At 40.1% G+C, this 21,202-nt stretch overlaps 1 protein-coding gene across 8 annotated transcripts in view; it reads right to left on the reverse strand.

The window, feature by feature from the left end:
• CCNT2 (cyclin T2) overlaps positions 1–20,853 on the reverse strand; it is a 28,581-nt gene extending 7,728 nt beyond the window's left edge. For 2 of the 8 annotated variants that reach the window (XM_074911514.1, XM_074911512.1), the window contains exons 1-7: positions 20,579–20,788; positions 19,688–19,769; positions 11,660–11,788; positions 10,514–10,574; positions 9,360–9,422; positions 2,948–2,993; positions 1,449–1,612 (exon numbers count right to left, since the gene is read on the reverse strand). In XM_074911514.1, the coding sequence (XP_074767615.1) occupies positions 1,449–1,612; positions 2,948–2,993; positions 9,360–9,422; positions 10,514–10,574; positions 11,660–11,788; positions 19,688–19,769; positions 20,579–20,775 (742 nt within the window). In that variant the 5' untranslated portion in view covers positions 20,776–20,788. Of the gene's footprint in view, positions 1–1,448; positions 1,613–2,631; positions 2,994–3,771; positions 4,294–5,936; positions 6,286–9,359; positions 9,423–10,513; positions 10,575–11,659; positions 11,789–16,292; positions 16,484–19,687; positions 19,770–20,578 lie in introns of those variants that run through there. The other 6 variants (XM_074911511.1, XR_012633993.1, XM_074911515.1 and 3 more) reach the window with 6 other exon arrangements.
• Between the last annotated feature and the right edge of the window lie 349 nt (positions 20,854–21,202).

Raw genomic sequence — 21,202 nt, forward strand, 5'->3', positions numbered from 1 at the left:
AACTTCAGGAACAACTAGTAAGAACTCTGGACAAAATATAAGCTATCAGACCCTCTGAAGCACCATTTTAGACAACAGCTTTTGATTAATTTTTGTTCAAGGCAAAGTAGTTGGCTGTGTTAAGAAAAAAAAAGAAGATCCTTGCAATTAGTATGTCTACAAGGAAACATAGGTCTCCATGCTTGTCAGCTGCAAATAAAAATACTTTCCACTGAAATTTAATTTTACTCAAGCTAAAAATAATTAGGTACAGTCAGAACTTGAATGCAAAAGTAGATCTCTTGCAGGTCTGGAAGAACTGGCTTCTCCAGAACAACACAAGCTAGTCATAAACTAAGCTGCTCCCAAGCACAAGAGTGCCTCGGCCCTTTGGTCTGCCCGAGCTGTTACACACACCAACTCCAGAAACACTGGAAGAATTAAGCCGTGTTCACTGTGAGCTCACAGCACACATCTTGTGGGATTTCAAAAACCCAAACAATGCACGCTTACCAAACACACAAAACCAACAGCCAAACGAGAAGGCAGGCAGGGTGGTATTTAAAACTACAGATGGAACTTAAAGAAGCCTACTAACACAGAGACATTTGAACTTGCAGTTTCAAGCTCACTCTGGTTCTGTGCTTCACATGATATCTACTCAAGTCTTCACTTTCAAAAAAAACAAGTAATTGAGAAATAAGAGCTCAGCAGAAGAAAAAAAAAACAGGCCATGGGGAGCTGTGCTGGGCCATACCAAGCCTGGAGGCCTCTGCTACAGCTCTGGAACAGATGTTTCACTCTAGAACAAACAGCGAAGTCCAATACGCAGCTCTGAGTGCCCCAGAAGCTACCACCTTCACTGCAGTAGCATATGTAAGCCTTAAAATTTAGACTCCGCTGTAGTAAATACTATTTCAAAAGATCATAAACCTTCTACGTACATGGTCTTCTATGCATATGCTTTCTTCTGGAAACAAACCATTTAACAAGAAAACAACCTTTTACAGGAATTTGAGGTATAAGCAGCTATACCAAGTTTTTGACATAGAACTACCTTTATAAATATGGCAGTTTTATATACAGCCTTAAGAACGTTTGTTTCAGTGACAGTGAAGCCATAAACCTGGGCCAGTGATGTACATGAAGTGATCGGGACTGACTGCATGGACTTGCACTGGTAGATCTCCATCTCTTTCCCAGTTCCAGAAAGCACTTAAAAGCAAGATTCTAACCTGCAAAAGGTATGTGGATGCCCCAGCCCACAGCATGAATTAAAAGGGTCTCAAAACTAAGTTGGTCTTCCAGAGTTCTCCTCTCTCCTACACATTTCTCTCACCCGAGGAGCCAGTACATGAAGTCAGTGAGACTTATTTTAGGCTTAAAGCTATGCTCTTACTATAGTATGCTCCTATTTGTACATTAATAAGCCCTTGAATTTCAAGATGGGAAAAGGCAGCATTACTTACCATCTAGTAATTCTAGAGTAACTGAAGGATCTACGTATTCCCACCAGTGTTTTCCATCAGTTGATACTGGAATCTCCCAGTTGGACCACTTGCAGGCCAAGTGAATGCACACACATGCTATCACTGTAGGCTTGTACTGAAGACAGAATGTAGTAAGGTGAAGGCTGTTGCACAAATTTCGTAATGAGGAACCAAAGGAAATCAAACATGTAAAACAGAAAACCCAAACAAATCAACCATTAACATACATAATAAAATAACTTGCCAAGCAACAGCAGTTAAACATCAGTTCATGGAACATTTTTCTGATTATGTTTGTAAGATATCTTACTGCCTTAAGAAAACAAAGGACAGGGCATTTATCTGGTAGAAAAGTTTAGTTTGCTCTTGCTATAAAAAGTGAAATGAACAGTAAATAGATTTACATTTTATTCTACTGCACTTAAATTCTAGAAAGTAGTGTAATATGGTCAATTAGAATTTTACAGTAAAAGCCCTACAGCTGATGATGCAGCCTCCAAGCGAGACAATTAGATGAAGATACCCAACAGTTCCACAGGAGCCAGGTGAGTTACTTGTGGGCTTAAGCTTTCACTAGGCCTGGATTTGAGATATCTGTGAACTCGCCTTCAGCTTCCAGCTGGCAGCAGCACAGAGACACTGGTTCAATTTCACTGCTTTATCACACCACTTTTCTTAACAGCTGTTTCAAATACAGAACCTTGCCCATCAAGGAACCACCAAGAAATATTTATTTGGAAGAGTTCTAATAACCAGCAGATATTTCTCAAAAACTGTCTACATGAAATGTAATCCTCTTAAATAAAGCTCAACGTTGTTTTGCCAGTAGTTAATTGAAGTAATTGAGAAATCAAGACTAAAGTTTGCTCTCAAATTCCATCTTTCTACAACAGGCTATGTGCACACAATCCCCAGCTGGAATCCTAGGACTTTAAATTTATGTAAGTACTTAAGTTTTAAAACTATATATTAAGATTAAAGAGCTGCTTCTAAAAGGAAGAACACTGGACTACTACTAGTCTATCTGAAAAGAAAAATCAGCTAGTTGAAAAGATCTTAGGCCCACTACAATTTTATAAGTTAAGATTGGATCAATATATTTAAAGTTAAGAGAAAACTGCCATTAACTACAAGTGTAAACTAAAAATAGTTTTGTACTTACCAAGATGCTCGAATTTCTAGGTTAAGTTTAGCTCTTTGTAATCTTTAGCTGCTATTCAGGCTACCAATTTTAGACTTATGCACTCACAATCGAGAAAATGTCATCAGAAAGCACCACTACACTTCTCATTGTGCATTTAACCCCTCTGTGCCATCAGGCCCTTGTACAATACACCGCACTGCAAACGGGAAGGTACCACCACTGTAGATGGCCCAGTCTCCTGTTGCAACAAGGGTAAGACACATGTAGGGGGCCCTGCAGTAAAGGAAGCTATAGTGTGCTACAACAGTGCAACAAAGAGGTTCAGGATAACAACCTGTTGGTAGCCATGAAATAGGATGTCTGTGCCAAATCCTTGCTTGCTGTAAGAAAAGAAAAACAGAGAGATTAAAGATCTGTGTTAACTTGTCAGGTTCATTTCAAAATTAAAGCAGATTTACCTTCCAAAAGCACCACTTGATATTTCCACAGAACTGATCTGAATTTAGCTAACTAGCCTTTAAAATAATCTTTTCTGAGATACAGAAGAGGCCGTTACATTCCGTAACTGGACATGGACCAGTCATTCCAGTCACTGACCCTCCCCGTGTGCCACCCTCAGGACAGTTCCCCATGGCTTATCTATCCCGCCAAGGCCTCGCACACAAGTGCGCTCTCTCCTAGGAATATCTGCTGCCCACCCTCACGTACAGACCATCCCTAGCATAACCTTGGCCTGCAGTAAGGCAGCCACTAAAAGCCAGTTCATAGCACAGTGCAAGTTCTGCTCTTGGAGAGGAGCATGGCAGAGAGCTGGAGAACACCCCTCCCACCCCCAGCACCTCCCAAAACCAGCCACACCTCTCTCCCAAAGCTCTACAACACACCAAGCTCCCAAGCTAGATGGTAAAGAAATAAAATGAGTTTTCAGCTCCCTCTAAGAGCACCATATTCATAACACTTTGTTCCACATTTATTAAAACTATGGCAAAGCTTTGATAAGAAATAAAACAACTTCATTTTGGTTACAGTCAGGAACAAACCGCACAAGACTGCAACGTGTCAGAAACGAAAAGCTAACGACTGAGGCTGTAACAGCCACCCAGCACTGACCCCTACCAGTGAAACCCCAACGCTCCTCACTCAAGTAAGAGAACTTACTGTAGCATGCATATAATGGAATAGCTGGGCACAATGGGTTTAACTGAAGATTGAATGCAGCCTTCATTGAATTCTTACTTTGACACTATCACTTGAAATCAGTGCTACCTGCAGAAAGCGCATTGTTGAGTTTTATGTCAAAGGGAATACTGTTAAACTTATTTTAATAATAATCTTTCACAAAGTTTGAGAGAGACTGCAATAGCTTTTAAAATTTAATTTAAGAAAGCATACTAAAAATGTGATTTAACTCGACTTGTAATGATTGCAGAGGAGTACAATTTGTAGGAGTAGGAGTACAGTTTGTAGGTTGTTGAGGAGATCTGTCTTTATGCTACACAGCCAGGCAGTGCCATAATCTGAGAAGAACGTGAAATCAGCAAAGTAACAGGATCCATTTCTACACACAAATTCTACTAATCCATATTATTCAAAAGATGAACTGACAATGTGACAGTATTATACTATTTAGTTTGCAAACTATAATGGCAATTGCATGCCAGATAACCACGGAGTTCAATCTTTTCCTCTTCCTCCCATCAAAAAAAAAAAAAAAAAAAAGGAAGGCAGTATTACCAAAAAAGAAAAAGTGAAATGAGACTATCATAACAAATGAAAATACAGAATGGTTGAATAAGACTGAAATTGATGTCTTGCTCTTCATTTTTCATCAAAGTAATGTTTAAAGGATCTTCAATGATTTTTATGTTCTGTAAAGTTACAACATGTTTGAATGAAGGGACCAGACCAAAAAGCATCTCTACTCTCACTGAAATGTCCCTTTTGAACAAGGAAGAAAAGCAGATGCCAGAAAACTTCTATTTAACATCAGCTTGAAAGTTGAGTAAATCAAAACACATACCTGGAAGAAAAGAATCACATCTTGAAATACACATTGTAGCCTCAATCAAAAATTTATGTGTTAAATACCTACGCTATAAGCAGTATGATACTGTTTCAACTTATGTACAGCTAAATAATCATCATTGCCAAAATCAGCAAGAAACTTCAGCTCACAACTAAAACCTATGGTAACACAAGGCACAACTGAAAACATCCGTCCCAAACTCTTCTCTTACATTTAGGACCACTTTGGTTTAATAGAATCCATCAGTAAAATAAAAGCTAATGAATTTTGGTTCCTGTATTTTGGTGTTATTTCCTTCACAGTAGTGGAAAGTGCACCTCCAAATTAAAACAAGCTTGAAGCTGAGGCTAAAACAAGCCAGCAGAGCTTCCCTGTTATAACTCACAAGTCGCAGGACTGAGGACTGATGCCAGCCATTAATAATCAGTTTTATATTTTATCAGAGTGATTTAAAACACCAACCCTGTCTCCCTGCTGCAGAAGCAACCATAAGACAGGGGATTACTGAAGTAGTAATCGAGATTTTGAACGAGGACCAATCCACATTCCAAAAGGCTACTCTCCAACAAATTTCCAACTGGAAACCAAAATGCTTTTCAGTTGGCATAGCCACACAATTCAACCAGTTGCAATTCTAAGATGTTTGAGTCTTTTCATCAACACTAGGTTATTGGGGATCTTGGGATAATCATGAAAACGTGATTGCCAAGTCACCCCAAGGAGGGTGGTAGCTGGCTATGCCTAGGACCCCGACAACATATGTAAGCATTCTCCAGAAAGAGGAGACTGCAGATAAGCCAGTCAACACCAGAAGAGAGAAAGCTTGCTGAAGTCATCCTGGGCAAAAGGAAAAAAGCCCTAGGCTCTGAATGGAGGTACGTCGGTGGATGCCTGTTGTATCTGGAAGGGCTGGAGGAGGCCATGGTGTAGGCATTCAGGTCTGAGCAGTCCTGGTGGCTTTACTTTCTTGAAAGTACTTAAACACTGGGAACAGGCCTGTAACAGCCTGAGGTGAAAGTTCAGAACGTGAAGGCCGCCTGCAGCGGTGCTGGAGTGCAGCTGGTGTTTAAGATCTTTCCACACCACTTAGCACACTAAGATTTAAATTTTCCTCATGAGCATATAATCTGAAAAAGCCGATTCATTTTCATCTCCTCTTATGCTGACTTATGCTCAGGTCCTTACTAGCCTGATTTAACCAGTGGCACCTGTGCACACAGATACTATGGTATGTTTGAAGAATTCAACAGTGCAATTTCCACAAAAGATTAGTATAGATCATGGGTGTTCAAGATACCTGATAACCTGCAGAGTAGTGAGAACAGTCCTAGAAATCCTTGGAATCCAATCTTCAGTTCCAAAAGAAGGCTGTGTACCAACACAGAAAAAGGAATGACTGAAGACTTCCCAAGATGGAGATGAGGGTACAGATTTGGCCCCTTCAAGTTCCACCAGAAGCAGGCTGGGAACAGACTGATTTTGCACCAGAGTTTAAGAGGATCATGTCATGGTCTCGGCACTAGAGCAGTTTCACTGCTGAACTACTGTTCAAGCCAGTAAGGTAGTTTGACACCAGAACAGTTTTTGGTGTTGTTTTTTTGGATATATTTTTTTCTTTTTTCTTTTCTTCCCTCTTCAGTATCGGAGCATCCTTGGAATGGGCACTGAGGCTTGCTGACAGACTTTCAGAGATCCACTGCCTTCAGATTCCTTAGAGGACCTGTGGAATCCTAAGGAATGATCGTCCTCTCTCCTCTTCTCAGTCTCTTGACACTGAGGAAGAACGGTGCAGAAAAAAGACTGAGCCCACACCATTTTCCTTGTCTACTATACTGACCAAGCTGTAAAGATGGAACAATTTCATCAACCCATGAGTCTCTGAAAACCAGAAGGAATAATTAGATACTTTATGCCTGAACATCATGAGTTATTACGTATCCATCCAGTCACCCCTTATCTACAGTGATCTGTGTTGTCTAATACTACCTTCAGAAAGGCTTTCAATCTTAGAGAAGAAGAATTCAACTTTTTCTTTAGTTGTATGTTGAAGCAATTATGTTTATTTGTACCAATTCCTACTTACTAGTTCATCTTCTGTTTCCAGCAACTGATTCTGGTATGCCACTACAAGACTAGACAGTCTTCTGACAAAGGACTTGGCTGAATCTTTTGAGCATCACAACAGAACCTGGTTTGGTGGTTTTTTTTTGTTTGGTTGGTTTTTTTTTTTTCTTTTTTCCATTTTGTTTTTAAAGGGGACAGCTTACAGATTAATACAGGTAACAGTGACAGCATAAAGCACGTCACCCTTGATGCAAGACAACAAAAAGTGATATAGAGAATCAGCCATCCTCTTATCCACCTAAGTTTAGCCCGCAAAAGGGTATCTTCTTATCACAGGGTAATTCAGTGTACACGTACTAAGCCAAAACCTTAAGTACACCTGCAAACCTCAGCTACCTTTGTTGCCTGTCTTTTAATATTTAGTCAGCCACATTATATTCCTCCCTTCTGTTCCCAACCATACAGTTGGAGGTTTTAATCATAGCAGTCTTGAATAAGTTAATCACATTTAATAAAAACGTATCTCTGTCTTCTGAAATAGTGCTTTTTGTCCAAGACAACATGTTACCAGAACTGGATGAAGCAACCTTGCATTTCTTTAACTTCTCAGTCAATCCCTTTAGCACTAAAGGCTTAGCACTGACAAGTCATATATTTTGAAAGCTGCAGGACTTGATATCTAAGTGTTACACCTAGTCACATTAAAACAACACACTGTCCAATAAATAAACGTTAAGGGATGGAGAACTAAAATCATACCACCGCATCTTTGAAGATATATTGCTGTGCCCACAAGCCCATCTCTTTATTCACTCAATACAAGAGTAGTGTCCCACAGCACTTATTCTCTACTTGTTTGACACACATGCATGACTACAGATTTCATGCTCAATGTTTTTAATTTATGGATTAATTTGTCAGGATTTTTTTCTTAATATGAGGTACTTGAGTTTTGCGTTCACAGCCTATACCACCCCTAGGAGGGGCACAGGCCGACAAGAAATCCATTTGAATACACACATGCTAAGGAGCACATCTACTCCAGTGAGTAGGTTTTCAAGCATCAGATGTATTACATTCACTTTGCACCAGTCCCCGAGGAACATGGATCTTTAGCCCTCCCTGGAGTCTTCAGATTTCAAGACTTGGTATGATTTTAGAATGTGCTGACATTAAACATTACCTTTAAAATGTAATTTAAAAATTTGCATGTACCTTCAGTGTATGAATTCTGTCAGTACACAAAAGTAGCACACATCACACAAAGGAAAAAGCTGAACTGTCTTAGAGTGGTATCTACCCTGGACTAAAGGAAATTAAGTCTGTGTTAAGTATGCCCCTCTTGTGGGCTCAAGTCAAATACGCTCGCTAGTGTGGAAATCCTGATGTAGCTACAATGCTGCCTGCCACCCTCCCCACAGCCCCAGATACCGGGTGGAAGTGCAGGGGCTCACACAAAAGGGAAATACATGCTTGCATGTACATTGAGCAACAGCTACGAAAATCCAAAGCAAAACCCCACAGAGCTGCTGATGCAGACTATTGAGACTTTAGGTGCAATTAGACTTATGCACTGAGTCACAACCAGGCCTGGACAGAAAGCAAAGAATCATTATCTTATAGCAATAAAGCTACTTTATATGAAAATAAGTTACAGCACCAGTCCTACTCAGGATCCACCTCTGAAGACACTACACCAGTAAGCTACTTAAAAATGAGAGATAATTTTCCTTCAAAGAAAACAGATCTAGTTAATGTGGTTAAGTTGTATCAAACTTTATGTTTCATAGAGAAAAAAAAACCCTTTGAAGCACCTAACTTTGCATTTTTCACTGTAAAAACAGCTAATAACTAAAGACTGACAACCATGGTCTAAAAATTTCCAAATACTTTTTAATGAAGGAACACAATTACAGTGAAAAGCTTATTATAGGTGCTTTTACAGATTCCTAGTTTTTTCATCCTCCATAGATGAGAGGATTTTTTTTTTTGTCTCAAAGCTCCAAAAGGAAAACAATTTAAGAATTAAAGAAGGTGTGCCAAAATTCAACAAAAATATTAAAGAACAAAGCACGTTTCTATCCACAGTCATATTAATGAGCTGCATACAAGTTAGAGGATATGATTGTTTAACAAAATGTTTGGAGTTTTGTGCTACCATCCAAAACAAGTACACCCTGCTCCAGAAAAACAATTAGTCACATCTTGAAATATTTGCTTGTGATAGCAGACCTACTATGCACCCTCTTTATTCCTCAGTTCATTACCTAAAAAGATTTGCTAAGACAGAAAGCTAGCATTAGCCAACCAACACACAGACTAAACTTCACTTGGTAAAACTACTTCAGAGTGAAAACAATCAACCTAAAACAATACTGAGTAGTTGGGCTATTCATTTTTCACTACTAATTGCTTCTGTCATTTGAGAAAACATGGAACAGGCATTATTAAAATGAGAGCTAATAAGAAAACAAAAATTTACGAAGGACAGAGAATTGGGCTCTATCAAACTCTAAAGGTTGAGATCAAGCTTTTAGCAATTCGCTTTAAACAAACTGGATAACACGGTGAAGATCATATTAGACCAATAACATCATCTTCAAATTTTAGTAGAAAGGTAAAAAAGGACTTACAGAAGCAGTTAAAAGTCACTGACCTCTCACTAATTGCGTACATTTCACAACATCTGTGTGTGGATGTTCAATGGTAATCTCAAAACCTGAAGAGTTACGAATACATTTTAGAATTATACATTTGCATCTGTAAAATAAAAAAAAAACAAAACAAACCCCTTTTGTTTCCCCACAGACCTAAAATGCTTGTTAACCCTTGCACCGCAGATCAAGTAACACTATTTAACTGCCTTGTATTCTGTACCTTTTCATACTTTTGAGTGGTAGGTGGTATAGCCACTTCAAGATCAGTTAGTAAACCATTCCTTCAGTAATCTCAAGTCCTGCATATATGTATAACCTGGGAGGTTATTATATTTTTAAAGTTGAACATATCTGAACAGTTTTTAGTACATTAATAAGCCAGGAAAAGCTGTATTACAGACACACTGAAATACATGTGTGCGTGCACACTTTACTAATTTATTTCTGGAACTTAAACACATTGCATCTATGAAATAACAAATTAAGTCAATTTGTAGGTCAGTGACTTAAGAAACCTTTGTTTATGATGCTATTTTAAGAATTAGGTCACTTTTTTTTAAACAATATACTCAAAGTGGTATTTAAGAATATCTAAGTCAGTGTTCTCAGGCCTGCTCACTGTAACTGTCTGTATTATATTACTTTAAAGTCAGAAGAGTTTCTTACCAGAACATTCCATTTCAAATTTGGGGATTACTTGAATCCATTAAATGGTTACACTACAACTTGTGATGTTCAGAGGTAGTAACCCTGCTCAATTACATGTTCTTCTACTGAATGGCAAAATGGGGATGAGCACTTGGTATAAAGCTCTTTCCAGTTGCTTCAGAACACGTAGACAGCTAACCTAGTATAACATGTTACCTCATATGAAGAAATAGCAATGCTGTTACTATCTATTTGGAAGCATACACATTTTTCACCACCAAACTGTCTGAAACATCTATTTCACAAGTATAGATACGCCTTTTTTTCCTCTAAACTGACCACAACAGAACTGCCAAGATGAAATAAATTCAGAGGTCAAAAGTTGTACACAAAAAAAATCAGTAAAATTCTAGTGTACCAATAGCACATCAAAAATCCAGTTACTTGGGTCCCATTACTTCTTCACGGTAAGTTGACTTCACAGGAGATATTTAGAAAGACATACCTAAAGTTTGAAGCATTATTGTTTCAAGTATAACCAGCTCTTGGGCTTGCTGAAGGTATGCCTGAAACAAATAAGCAAACAGGTCAAGACAGAGCTATCTATTATCTCAAAATTTTAATTGTATGCTTCCTATTTGAATACTGATACTAGCAATGCAAGCAAAGACCACTACCCAAGCCAGTCAGAACTGATAATTCAGAACACTTTGCTGTAGTGGAAATACTTTCTTCTACCAGTATAAGTGCTACTGCAAATTCAGTTATGCCAATCTAACCATCTTTCACTAAGATTTACTTAGTCTGGTTCTCATTTAATCTATTCCAGCGAAGCATTTTTGTGAGAAGCTGCGGGATTGCCTTAAGAATTACAAAGGCTTGACAGTGCAAGTCAACTCACACATCTTTAGGCAGGTTATCCATTTTATAAGTACTTTAAAATACAGCTGGAGATACTCAGTTGGCCTGCATTAAGCTAGTTTAAGCTTGTGGGCTCTCTCTCTATATATCCCTCCATGCGTCATTCCCAGAACTGGGAGCATAGCAAAGGTGCTCAAGTAGTTTCATACGTCAGCTGAGGTCCAGCAGGGTATAACTAGCTCAGCCTGACCTTCAGGCTGAACAGCTCTGGTGCATTTCCACCATACCTCCTTCAATGTTTGGTTTCAGGAAGACTCATCTTAGGATATATTTACTATCAAGTGGAAACTGTACAAAGTTTGGCAAAAGCGGTGTATAGCAGAGGCAGCAGCTGACAACTGGATCGCATCCTTTAAAACAAAATTAGACAACTGTGCACAGGGAGCCTCTGGTTGAGAAAGATGAACACGGTGTCCTGAACAACTCTGTGCAAGCTGTGTAACTTAGGGAACCAGGCACAAAACTGCTTATTTAACATCTAGTCTAGTCTTCTACAATACATGTAGCACTCTTAAAAATAATGCAAGTTCAAGATGAAACAATCTCTTCAAGTTTCATAACACAATTGAGTCTTTAGTAAGTTATATTAAGCAGTACAAAAAACTTAAATGGTATAAAAACGAAAATTTTTTTTCTAGTTTGCAGACGGCAATAATCCAGTCAAGACAATGTAACAGATCATTAGATGAAGTGTCATCTGATTATCTTTAAAACCATGACTTCCACCTACATCACTCTTTGTATCCAGTTGTGGCTCTTGAGGATGAAGACAGGCATGTGCTACTTTAATAACATGTTCAAGTTTCCGTGGCTGTTCTTCCACTTTTGCAGCCAAAAACAATGCCGTAGGAGATATTATCTGAAGAAGAAAAACATATATGTATTTTTTAACTTTTTACAAGTAGGACTTGAATTTTCATGGAGTCTAAACTGGTAGTTCGAAAAGAAGTTGGATTTATTTGTGGGGTTTTGTGTTGGATTTTTTTTTTTTGAGCAGTTCTGAAATCATGCAAAGCAACAAAAATAACTAATCGTGTTTTATTTTATAACTGATGTAATACTCTCAGCAGCACAGGAAAGGCGTAGCATAAATGTTAAATTACATTTGTGAGTAAGATGTCCGAGGTCAAACTAATCCTAGTTTAACATAAAAAGAATAGATTTGATCCAGAAGCTTTAGTCACACAAGAACAGGCTGTTTCAAGTTAAATATACTTTGTGAGAAAGTTCATCCAATTTATTGCACAGTAGTGAGCCATTACACCATCTTTTCAGTAAAAGTCAAAACAGCTGATCCTAAGTTCTGCTAGCATTTGCTTCTCCTAAAAAGCAAGAAACTTTGCAGATAACTGTAAGGAAAACAGCTTGTTATATAAACATAGGTTGTATAAATAAAAGCTTACTTGTAGAAACTTTACTGTATACCCAGCAGTATCTGGTGAACAAAGCACAAGGATTCACAAAACAGCAGTTACATCAAGTGTTAGTAAAGATGACATATTATGTTTAAAGACGAAATTTTTAATTAAACTCTAGGTCTCACAAGCTGGCAGCAAAGCACCCATTGACAGTTCAGTATCACCCAGGAGCTGTCATGAAGCAAAGTTCTGGCGGCTAGTTGTCAGCTAGAATGACTGACGTATCCTGTGCAAGAACATGGCTAACCAGAATCAGGGTCCTCTTTGCATGCAAAAGTTGCCCATGTTAAACAGGAATTAGACAGTAGAAATCTTCATGTATGCACAAGCAGATTAAATTGTTTAAAATTAAACCAATATAAAGCATTTATTCAGAGATTGAAATAGCTGCTTGTTGAGTATTTAATTAATGCATGGTGCAAGCAGTGCAGGTATTGGATTTCTCATTCAATGCCCAAGCAGGACTAGACTGAGGACCAGCCACACTCCTCCCCTAAAGTCAGATCTGCCTTTTTTTTTTTTTTTGTCAGCAAGCAGCCCTTTGTTATGCCCAAATCATAGAATCACAGAATCATTCAGGTTGGAAAGGACCCATTGGATCATCAAGTGCAACCATCAGCCCAAGTCTACAAAGTTCTCCCCTACACCACTTCCCCCAACATCTCATCCAAACGACCCTTAAACACACCCAGGGATGGTGACTCCACCACCTCCCTAGGCAGCCTGTTCCACTGTCTGACCACTCTTTCCATGAAAAATTTTCTCCTAATATCCAGTCTAAACCTCGCTTGTTGGAGTTTAAAGCCGTTCCCCCTTGTTCTGTCACTAATCACCTGGGAGAAGAGACCAGCACCAACCTCTCTACAGTGTCCTTTCAGGTAGCTGTAGAGAGTGATGAGGTGAAATGAAACATTTGGTATAAAAAAAATAAAAATCATAATATATGAAAAACTGCAACTAACTAATTAGAATCAAACATTTAAGTGATTACCCATTACATTTCAGGAGCACTCAAATGTATGGAGGGAGTACTTTTTACCTCCTTAAATCGCTCTGAAATATCCACTTGGATCTTAAGTAAAATTTGCAAGTTGGCAGACTTGAGGAAAACTGACACCTCAGGAAGGGGATACCCTTTGATGCACAGAAATGTGCCATGAAGAAATCCAGTATTATAAAAAACCCAAACCATCCAAAACAAGTCACAGGGAGAAGATTCTTCCACAACAGAGACAAAAAAATTGCTTTATTTTTAAGAAGCTTGTAACTTAAGCTATACAAATGAATGAAATAAACGCCCTAAGTCAGGTGTTGCTGAACCAGGCCTTATTAACACTGTCATTTAAGACCTCTGATGATTTTTCGAGAAGTTCTTAATGCTTAAAGCAATGATTTGAAATTCTGGAAGAAATCCCCTTTGCTAAGGACATACTACCTGAAATATGTGTCTCAAGCGGGGAGATAAACTTTTAAACACTAGATGTAAAGAAAACACTTTCTAGAGTTCAGAAAGCTAGAGTATCAACAGCTTCAAAGTGCCAGATGTACAGTAGCACTCACACATATAGCCCAACATGTGTGCCAGGTAAAGATATTGTAGAGCAGACAAACTGTGCTCCTGCCCAGTCATGCGTGAACCCAGGCAAACCTCTCTTGTCTAACAGCTGTTTCATCCATAAAAGCTCTGTGGTAACCTCTCCCCAGTATGCTTAAAGATTTAAGGCAGGCATAACTGAGGAAGGTGTCTGAGGCTAGCACCTTCCACCCCACGCCCAGCCTAAGAAGAAGGATTACATTCTCAGACATAATCCCAAACTCCTGGGAAAAGTCAGATTGGCTGGCAGGGCTGAAAAGCCAGAGAAACATGAACTACAGAGAAGAAATTAAACTGGGAATTTTGAAGAATCAGAGTTATGACCAAACGAGTTTGACAAGACGACACTGGACAGAAACAAGGAAGTGTTAATGAGGACACCAGAGAGACTAGACTGGTTCGATTTTTTTTTTTTAACCTAGGAAAAAGGATAAAATGAGATAGACCATGGCAGACTGAAAACTAAGACTCGACATAGGGAAGTCACTAAGGAAGGAAAGTTAAGTCACGAACTATATGAAATAAAAAATTAGAATGGGTGATGGGAAGAAGCTTTAATAAAGTACAAGATCCTTTCCATCTCCTCAGGCTCACACAATTCCCCCCTCACTTTTAAAAAAAATTTAAACCAAACATATTCAGTCAGTAGCCTGCAGCAGTGCCTTACTGCTGGGCTGAAGTCTCACCATGCCCACCACACACTTACCCCCAAGTACCTGCATTCAGGCCTTAATTTTTCTAGCTTCGTGTACAAGTTTAATTCAGATATACCCTAACACAAGGTCTCTTTCTACACAGTTTATGGGTATGGTTATGCATAGATAGAATTTTTACAATTTACCTTTCTGAAAAATAAACTTCTAACAATTACCATGACTGAAAATATTTAGATTTCACATTCTTTGAACCAAGTCACCAATAACTGCACAATTAAACTCTCAGAAAATTCTCACTCACTATTATTCTGTGTTGGATTGCACATGAAGTTTTACTTCATTCCAAAAAACCACCTTCATAATCAGGCTGACATCAGAATATTTTCTGATTTACTGAAACAGATCAGTTCTGGCCAACAAATAGCTACACAATTCCTGATCTTCAAGACCTTACACAAAACACAATTATGGAGGCTGATTTAAGTCAAACTGATTAACTGACATTTAACTCCGGTTCATCAGAAATCTATGTACACCCCAATACCTGTTTCCTTAAAAAAAAGGAAGTCTTGGCTTCCAGCCAAAGAATTTCAGGTCTTTGTCTTGGTTCTCATTCCCAGTTTAAATTAGGTTGGTATTTTTGTCTCCCTTGGTATTTATTCAGGAAAATACAAACCAAAAAACCCCGAAATTTCAGACTTGGCATGCACAGAGTCTTCAGCAAAGATGACACACCCTGCTAAGTTACTCAAACGCTTTCATTCATTTCCAATTCTCAAAAATGACAGAAAAAGCAAAGTAGGACAAAAAAGCAAAATTAAAGACAGACTTGACAAAGCTGTAAGCTTCCTATATATAAATATCTTCATCTGACATAAAACAAAAAAATGAAGTTATCTACCATGCACCCAAAATATTAAGACTTTGAGAAATATCTTCAGAAGAACACACAAGTTATGAAATAGAAAACCCAAAACATAAGAGCCTTATTACGACAGTCTAAGAGCATTATACAGCGTTTTATTGGTAAACAGGGTACACGTCCTTCTCCACTTAAAAAGTACAAGACACATTGTAAAAACTGTTTCTACAATGCAGGCATTTGGTATAATCTCTGAATGCACCTGCAGCAAGCATGTAGTTTTCTGAGAACTCCCTCTCCCTTCTAAGGCCAACATTAGTATGTTTTTAGACTCAATACAAGTAGTTTAAGACATTACGTGGCCCCAGTCTATTACAGAGGCTTTTCAAGTGCCAAGAGACTTACAAGGGGTTTTTTATTATAAACAGGATCTCACATTGCGCAAAACCAGCAAATATGTTAAATTGCAAGACTAAGAAGCGAAGTGGTCCAAAACAGCCTTGCTAAATTTAGCTTGGTGTATATTATGCAAGTTTCAAGAACTGTGCACAATGGCAGAGCCAACTGTTTAATACTGCAATCTGGATGAGGCACAAGAGACAAAGGGAATCAGAAGGATGGGAAACAAAAAACCCCTCCATACAACTCACCTACCTTGCACTTCAGAGAAAAAATTCCTCCTGCAGCCTTCTTAGGCACTTTACCATAGTCCACTGCACATCACACAAAAAATCCCTTGACATCCAAGTATATTTTCAACTCGTGGTTTGGTATTCCACATGGCATTTCTAAGGATTATATTGTAAAGTCTAGCTACCATTTGGAACCCTTACCTCTCATTTCCAGCATACCAAGGATTTTTCGCCCCCATCTCTGTTCTTCAAATCACTGTGTGCTGAAGAATAAGCTTCTAGGAGAGGTATTTGCTATATAACAATATCAAACACGCTAAGTACTACAGAAACAGTATTTCCAGAAGAATTTTAACTTTCAAGATACTTGAAAGTATAACAGTCAGGTTAATATTTCCTATAAAAAAGCCAGTAAGCTCCCTCCCCACCCTCATATTAGCACTGACTAACTTTATAATCAGCAAACCAAAGTTAATGCCCTGATCAGCAGTAATGTAGAAAGAATAACTTGTACTACTGCTGAGGAGATTCATAGTAGTTCCTGAAGTGTCATTTGCATGGCTAGGGAAAATTAGTAGCCAGGGCATCCAATTCTGCTTACCAGACTTGGTAAAGCCAAGTTTCTACTCTATTACTGGGGCTCAACAAGCTTGCAAGGTCTTAACCTGCTTTGATTGCAACATCAAAACCCCAACACATTCTTCATTGCAACTACATGTATGTACTTTGTAGATAATTCATAGAAATTCAAAAGTGCCTTGCTAACCCACAGCAATTTCACAAAAATAGGGATATCTGTTCATTAGAGCAGTAAATGTTATACATTCAAAATGAACCAAGACTACATTAACTGGCACATGCCACCCCTGGGGCTCTACAGATTGAAGACACTGTTGTGAATTCTGTTCCCTATTCGCAGCTGATTCTCAAAATCTTGAAAGCCTGTAAAACTTTAGCAGAAACTTATATTGAGGAAAAAAAAACAGAATTAAGACAACAGCTATTCAGCAAATAAGCTTCCACTAGAAGTGTTTATTAACAATTTAGTGCATGTGACTTATATGTAAGACATACACATATACTTGTATAACCCAGCAATTATACATGACAATAAACATGCAAGTGTTTATTACTCGACCGAAAACATTAACCTACTAATCAAGCAACAAAACAAAGGCTACATTTTTCCAGCTGGAGATCATAAGGCATTCTGACTAATGGCCATCTAATTTTCTAGCCCCAGCCTTCAGATTCCTTCTTGCCATGGATAAACATCACTACATGCACACAACAAAGAAACATGTACCATATACTGTAGAAAATTTTACCTAGGTCTCAGCTTCAAGACTGCCAGTACCTTACTAAATTTCTAAAGGTTAGTTTCTTCTTGCAGTGGATGAATATTGTTACATTTCTCAGCTTGCCAAGTACTCTGGAGATTCGATATTAAGTATTTATTACAATCCTCAGCTTTTGCTTTCTCTACAGAGAACCTGCCAGATGGTTTGGGAGTATTTATAAGTGACTCACATTCTCTTTGAGACCACCCCCTTTACCCTACAGGAAAATAAGAGAATGCATTTGTCCTTCAGTACACGCACAGAGCTGCTGTCTGGTTTTACCCTCATTAACAACTACAGAAAGTAATTCAGCAGAAATCAGTATCACCGAGTGATAACTTTTATTTTAATACTATTACCCGAGAATTAATTTAACAATACACTTTCCCTCTCCTGTAATTGTTGCAGTTTCCATGACATTCTGCAGCTTACTTGTGAATTTTAAGGGGTAGTTTTCGTAACAAGGGCACTATATATCCAAATACTACTGTGCTTCCAGTTCCGAGTGACTGGCATTTTTTCGTGTCTGGTGAAAATGCAAACACAGCAGCTAAACCTTCTTGCTACCTAAATCTATCCGAGATTACCAGATGACAGTACAAACAGTAATCTAGCAGGTGACAGTGTATGACACAAGCCCGGCCACAGCAGCGCTACACAGAGTGACTTCTCTCCATCCCAAGCAGCTCTCCCTACTTATCAAGTCCACAAACCATCCACAGTCACAGAAGACTGCCGATTCCTCACCAGCTCCAGGTTACTGCTACACGGGCACTTATGCAGAGGGGAGAAAGGCAGAACAACTGTTTTACTGCCTTCACTTGACCTATTACAGAAACACTTTCAAAGGACATATTCCACCACAAAGCTTGCTAGAACTCAATTCTCATGTGTGCTATTCTTGCTCTAAGAATAGAAAACTGTTTTAGGAAGGTACACTTTGATTTATATGTATATCCATTCAATACACAGCTCTCTATCACTACATAAACAAAGCCTACATTATAGATTTCTTCTGGTTAAAGTGTTCCAGGCTTATGCACACTTAGTTCAGGTTGTACCTAAATCCTTAGATTTTATTACATGAAGACCTGTAACACCGCAGTTTTGCAACAAGCTTGCTGGAAGCTTGAATTTACCACAGATGTTGCACAAAAAAATAATTCAATACACTTCTGAAGTTTACCTATACCCCAAGATGTATTTCCTGCCAAATAAACACCAAATAAGACGTCCATTTGTTCAGTCAACAATTCAAGCCTTACAAAAGAGTTCACTAACACTGTAACCTACTTGTGTACATGTCCAAGTTTCAGACAGTGCAAAGCTTGCAAGATTCTACCCCTTGGTAGACCAAGGTCTGCTCTGGTCTAGATCATAACATCTGTCACAATCTCCATCTGTTTATTTTATCACGAAAAGCCAAGATCTGAGAAAACTCATCCTCTCCACTTAGTTATATATTATCATTATTAACTGTTCTTACAAAGTTAGTAAAAAATATTGATAAGTACTTCTTTTAAAGAAAACAAGAATACCTAGAATATTATGTTGTTATTTTTCTAACTATTGCATCCAGTACTGAACATAAAAAAAACCTAGAAATTTTCAAGTTGGTATCTCAAGTTCCATACTTGTTACACATTCCCTCAATTACAGGTGGTATTTTTTCTGAACTCAGTTCTTCATAACACATTCTGTATTCAAATTCAGCATATTCAGTTCATTAGTTAGAACAGGAGAGCTGGCATTTTCTCATCAGATTGCAGTATTTTTCTTGTCTAATATGACTTATTATGCTGCTTAAGACTAGACCAGTTAAATGAATTTACACAGTTTTTTGAGAACAGATACATAATCCATATGGATACACCCATAACCATATTATAATTGCCAGACACACCATGCTAGCACTATCACTGACTTAAAAAAAAGTGTTCCTACACATCAGCCTTTCAAACTACAGCACACAAGCACTAGCCAGATCTGAAACACCTAAACGCATTCTTCACACAGCTGAAATGTGTTTGCTAACGGTGCTTTTTATTTCTATGGCAGATGAGAAAATCGAATTGCCACCAGTTAAAACAACTCAAAGTTGAAAAGAAGTATCATTATTGCTTCTAAACCACCGACAAGAAACTAGAATTCCTACAAACAGACCAAACTTGACAATCCAGCAAAGGAATATAACACTTGCCAGTCAGACTGCCAAAATAATGGGCATGTTATTACCGCATATAAAATCATACTCACATTCCGATTAAATTTTGTGAAGGAATGATGCATATAAAACCTGTGCATGTAAACAATTGCGGTATTTATCGTAAGCTGAGATCTGGAAGATTAAATTAAGGAAACGCTGCATATTAAGAAAATTGTTTACAGGAACAGAAAGCGATGCACTTTTTACATCAATCACTGCTTTCAACATACTGTCTTCAGCTGAAAATTAATTAAGGACGTGACAGTTGGGCACTTAACAGATATTAACACGTATTTTCCCATCTGCTTCTCAGACAATGCGGGGATTCCTACACCAGACTAGCCACATCTCACCCATTGAATGAAAACTCCTCAGTGGGTGACATACACTGAAATACGGTCTCGAGTGCTTTTGTTTTCATCTAACTCAACTATTTCAGTCGGGTATTTGAGGGTTTAGTCTTACTCTGATCTCTCTTAAAAAAAAAGAAAATCGAATTAAAGAACAGCTGGCGAGGAGATGCCCGTTTCAAGCAAAACGATTCCGCAAGCAGCTGGGATCTACTTTAGAAGTGCCCGAGCCCGCAGCTACCGACACCACCGCGGCCGAAGGGCCAGGCCGGAGACCCGCGGCCCGGCCCTCTCCCACACGCCGCCAGATCACGACGCGAAGCGGGGGCTCGGCGAGGCCCCTCCTCCCATTCTGTGCCTCAGGGCCGCGGCTCCATCTCCCGAGAGCGCCGTGCCCCGGCTGCCGAGGCAGCGGGAAGAGTCCCGGGGAGGGCTCCCGCACGGCGGGGACGGAGGCGGAGTGGGGCGAGGGGGGGAAGCGGCGCTCCCGCCGCCCCACCACCGCCGGCCCAGGCGGCGGGTCCGGGCGCGGCCCGGCCCCTCGGCCCCCTCCCGCCGGGCCCCGCCACCCCCCAGGCCCCGCTCGGATACACGTTGAGGCGCTGGCCCATGTCTTGGATGAGGTTGGCCGCCTGCTGCCGGTACGAGAGCTCCTTGTCGGCCTCCACGCCGCAGCGCCGCGAGGGCGTGTTCTCCAGCTGCTCGCGGCTGAAGAACCAGCGCGACGCCGTCGAGGAGCCGCCGCCGCCCCGCGCCGAGGAGCCCGCGCCTGAGCCCGCTGCCGCCATGACACTTCCTCCCCCTCCCTCCGCGGCCCCGCCCGCCGGCGGCAGCGCCGCGCCCGGCCCCTCCCCCCCGCCCTCCATCGCGGCTCTCGCGAGAACCGGCGGCGCGGGCCCGCGGCCGCCCGCCCTCCTATAGGCCCTCAACCATAGAGTCTGGCGGCAGCGCAGCCAGAGCGGCCGCGGGGAAGGGGAGGGTCACGTGGCCTGCAGGGCACGTGACGTAGGACGTAACGACGGCGCCGCCTTCCGGAATACGGAAGTGACGGGCAGCGGCCGCTCGTCATTGGCTGGCCGCCGGCGCCGATTGGCTGATTGGTCAGCCCGCCCGTCGCGCCCCTCAGGGGGGCGGGATCCCGCCGGGACCGCGTTCGGGAAGGCGGGGAGGAGCGCTCGGAAGCGCCGGAGTGTGAAAAATAACGGCCGAACCGAG

This window comes from Athene noctua, chromosome 7 (genome assembly GCF_965140245.1).
Source record: "Athene noctua chromosome 7, bAthNoc1.hap1.1, whole genome shotgun sequence".
Taxonomy (NCBI): domain Eukaryota; kingdom Metazoa; phylum Chordata; class Aves; order Strigiformes; family Strigidae; genus Athene; species Athene noctua.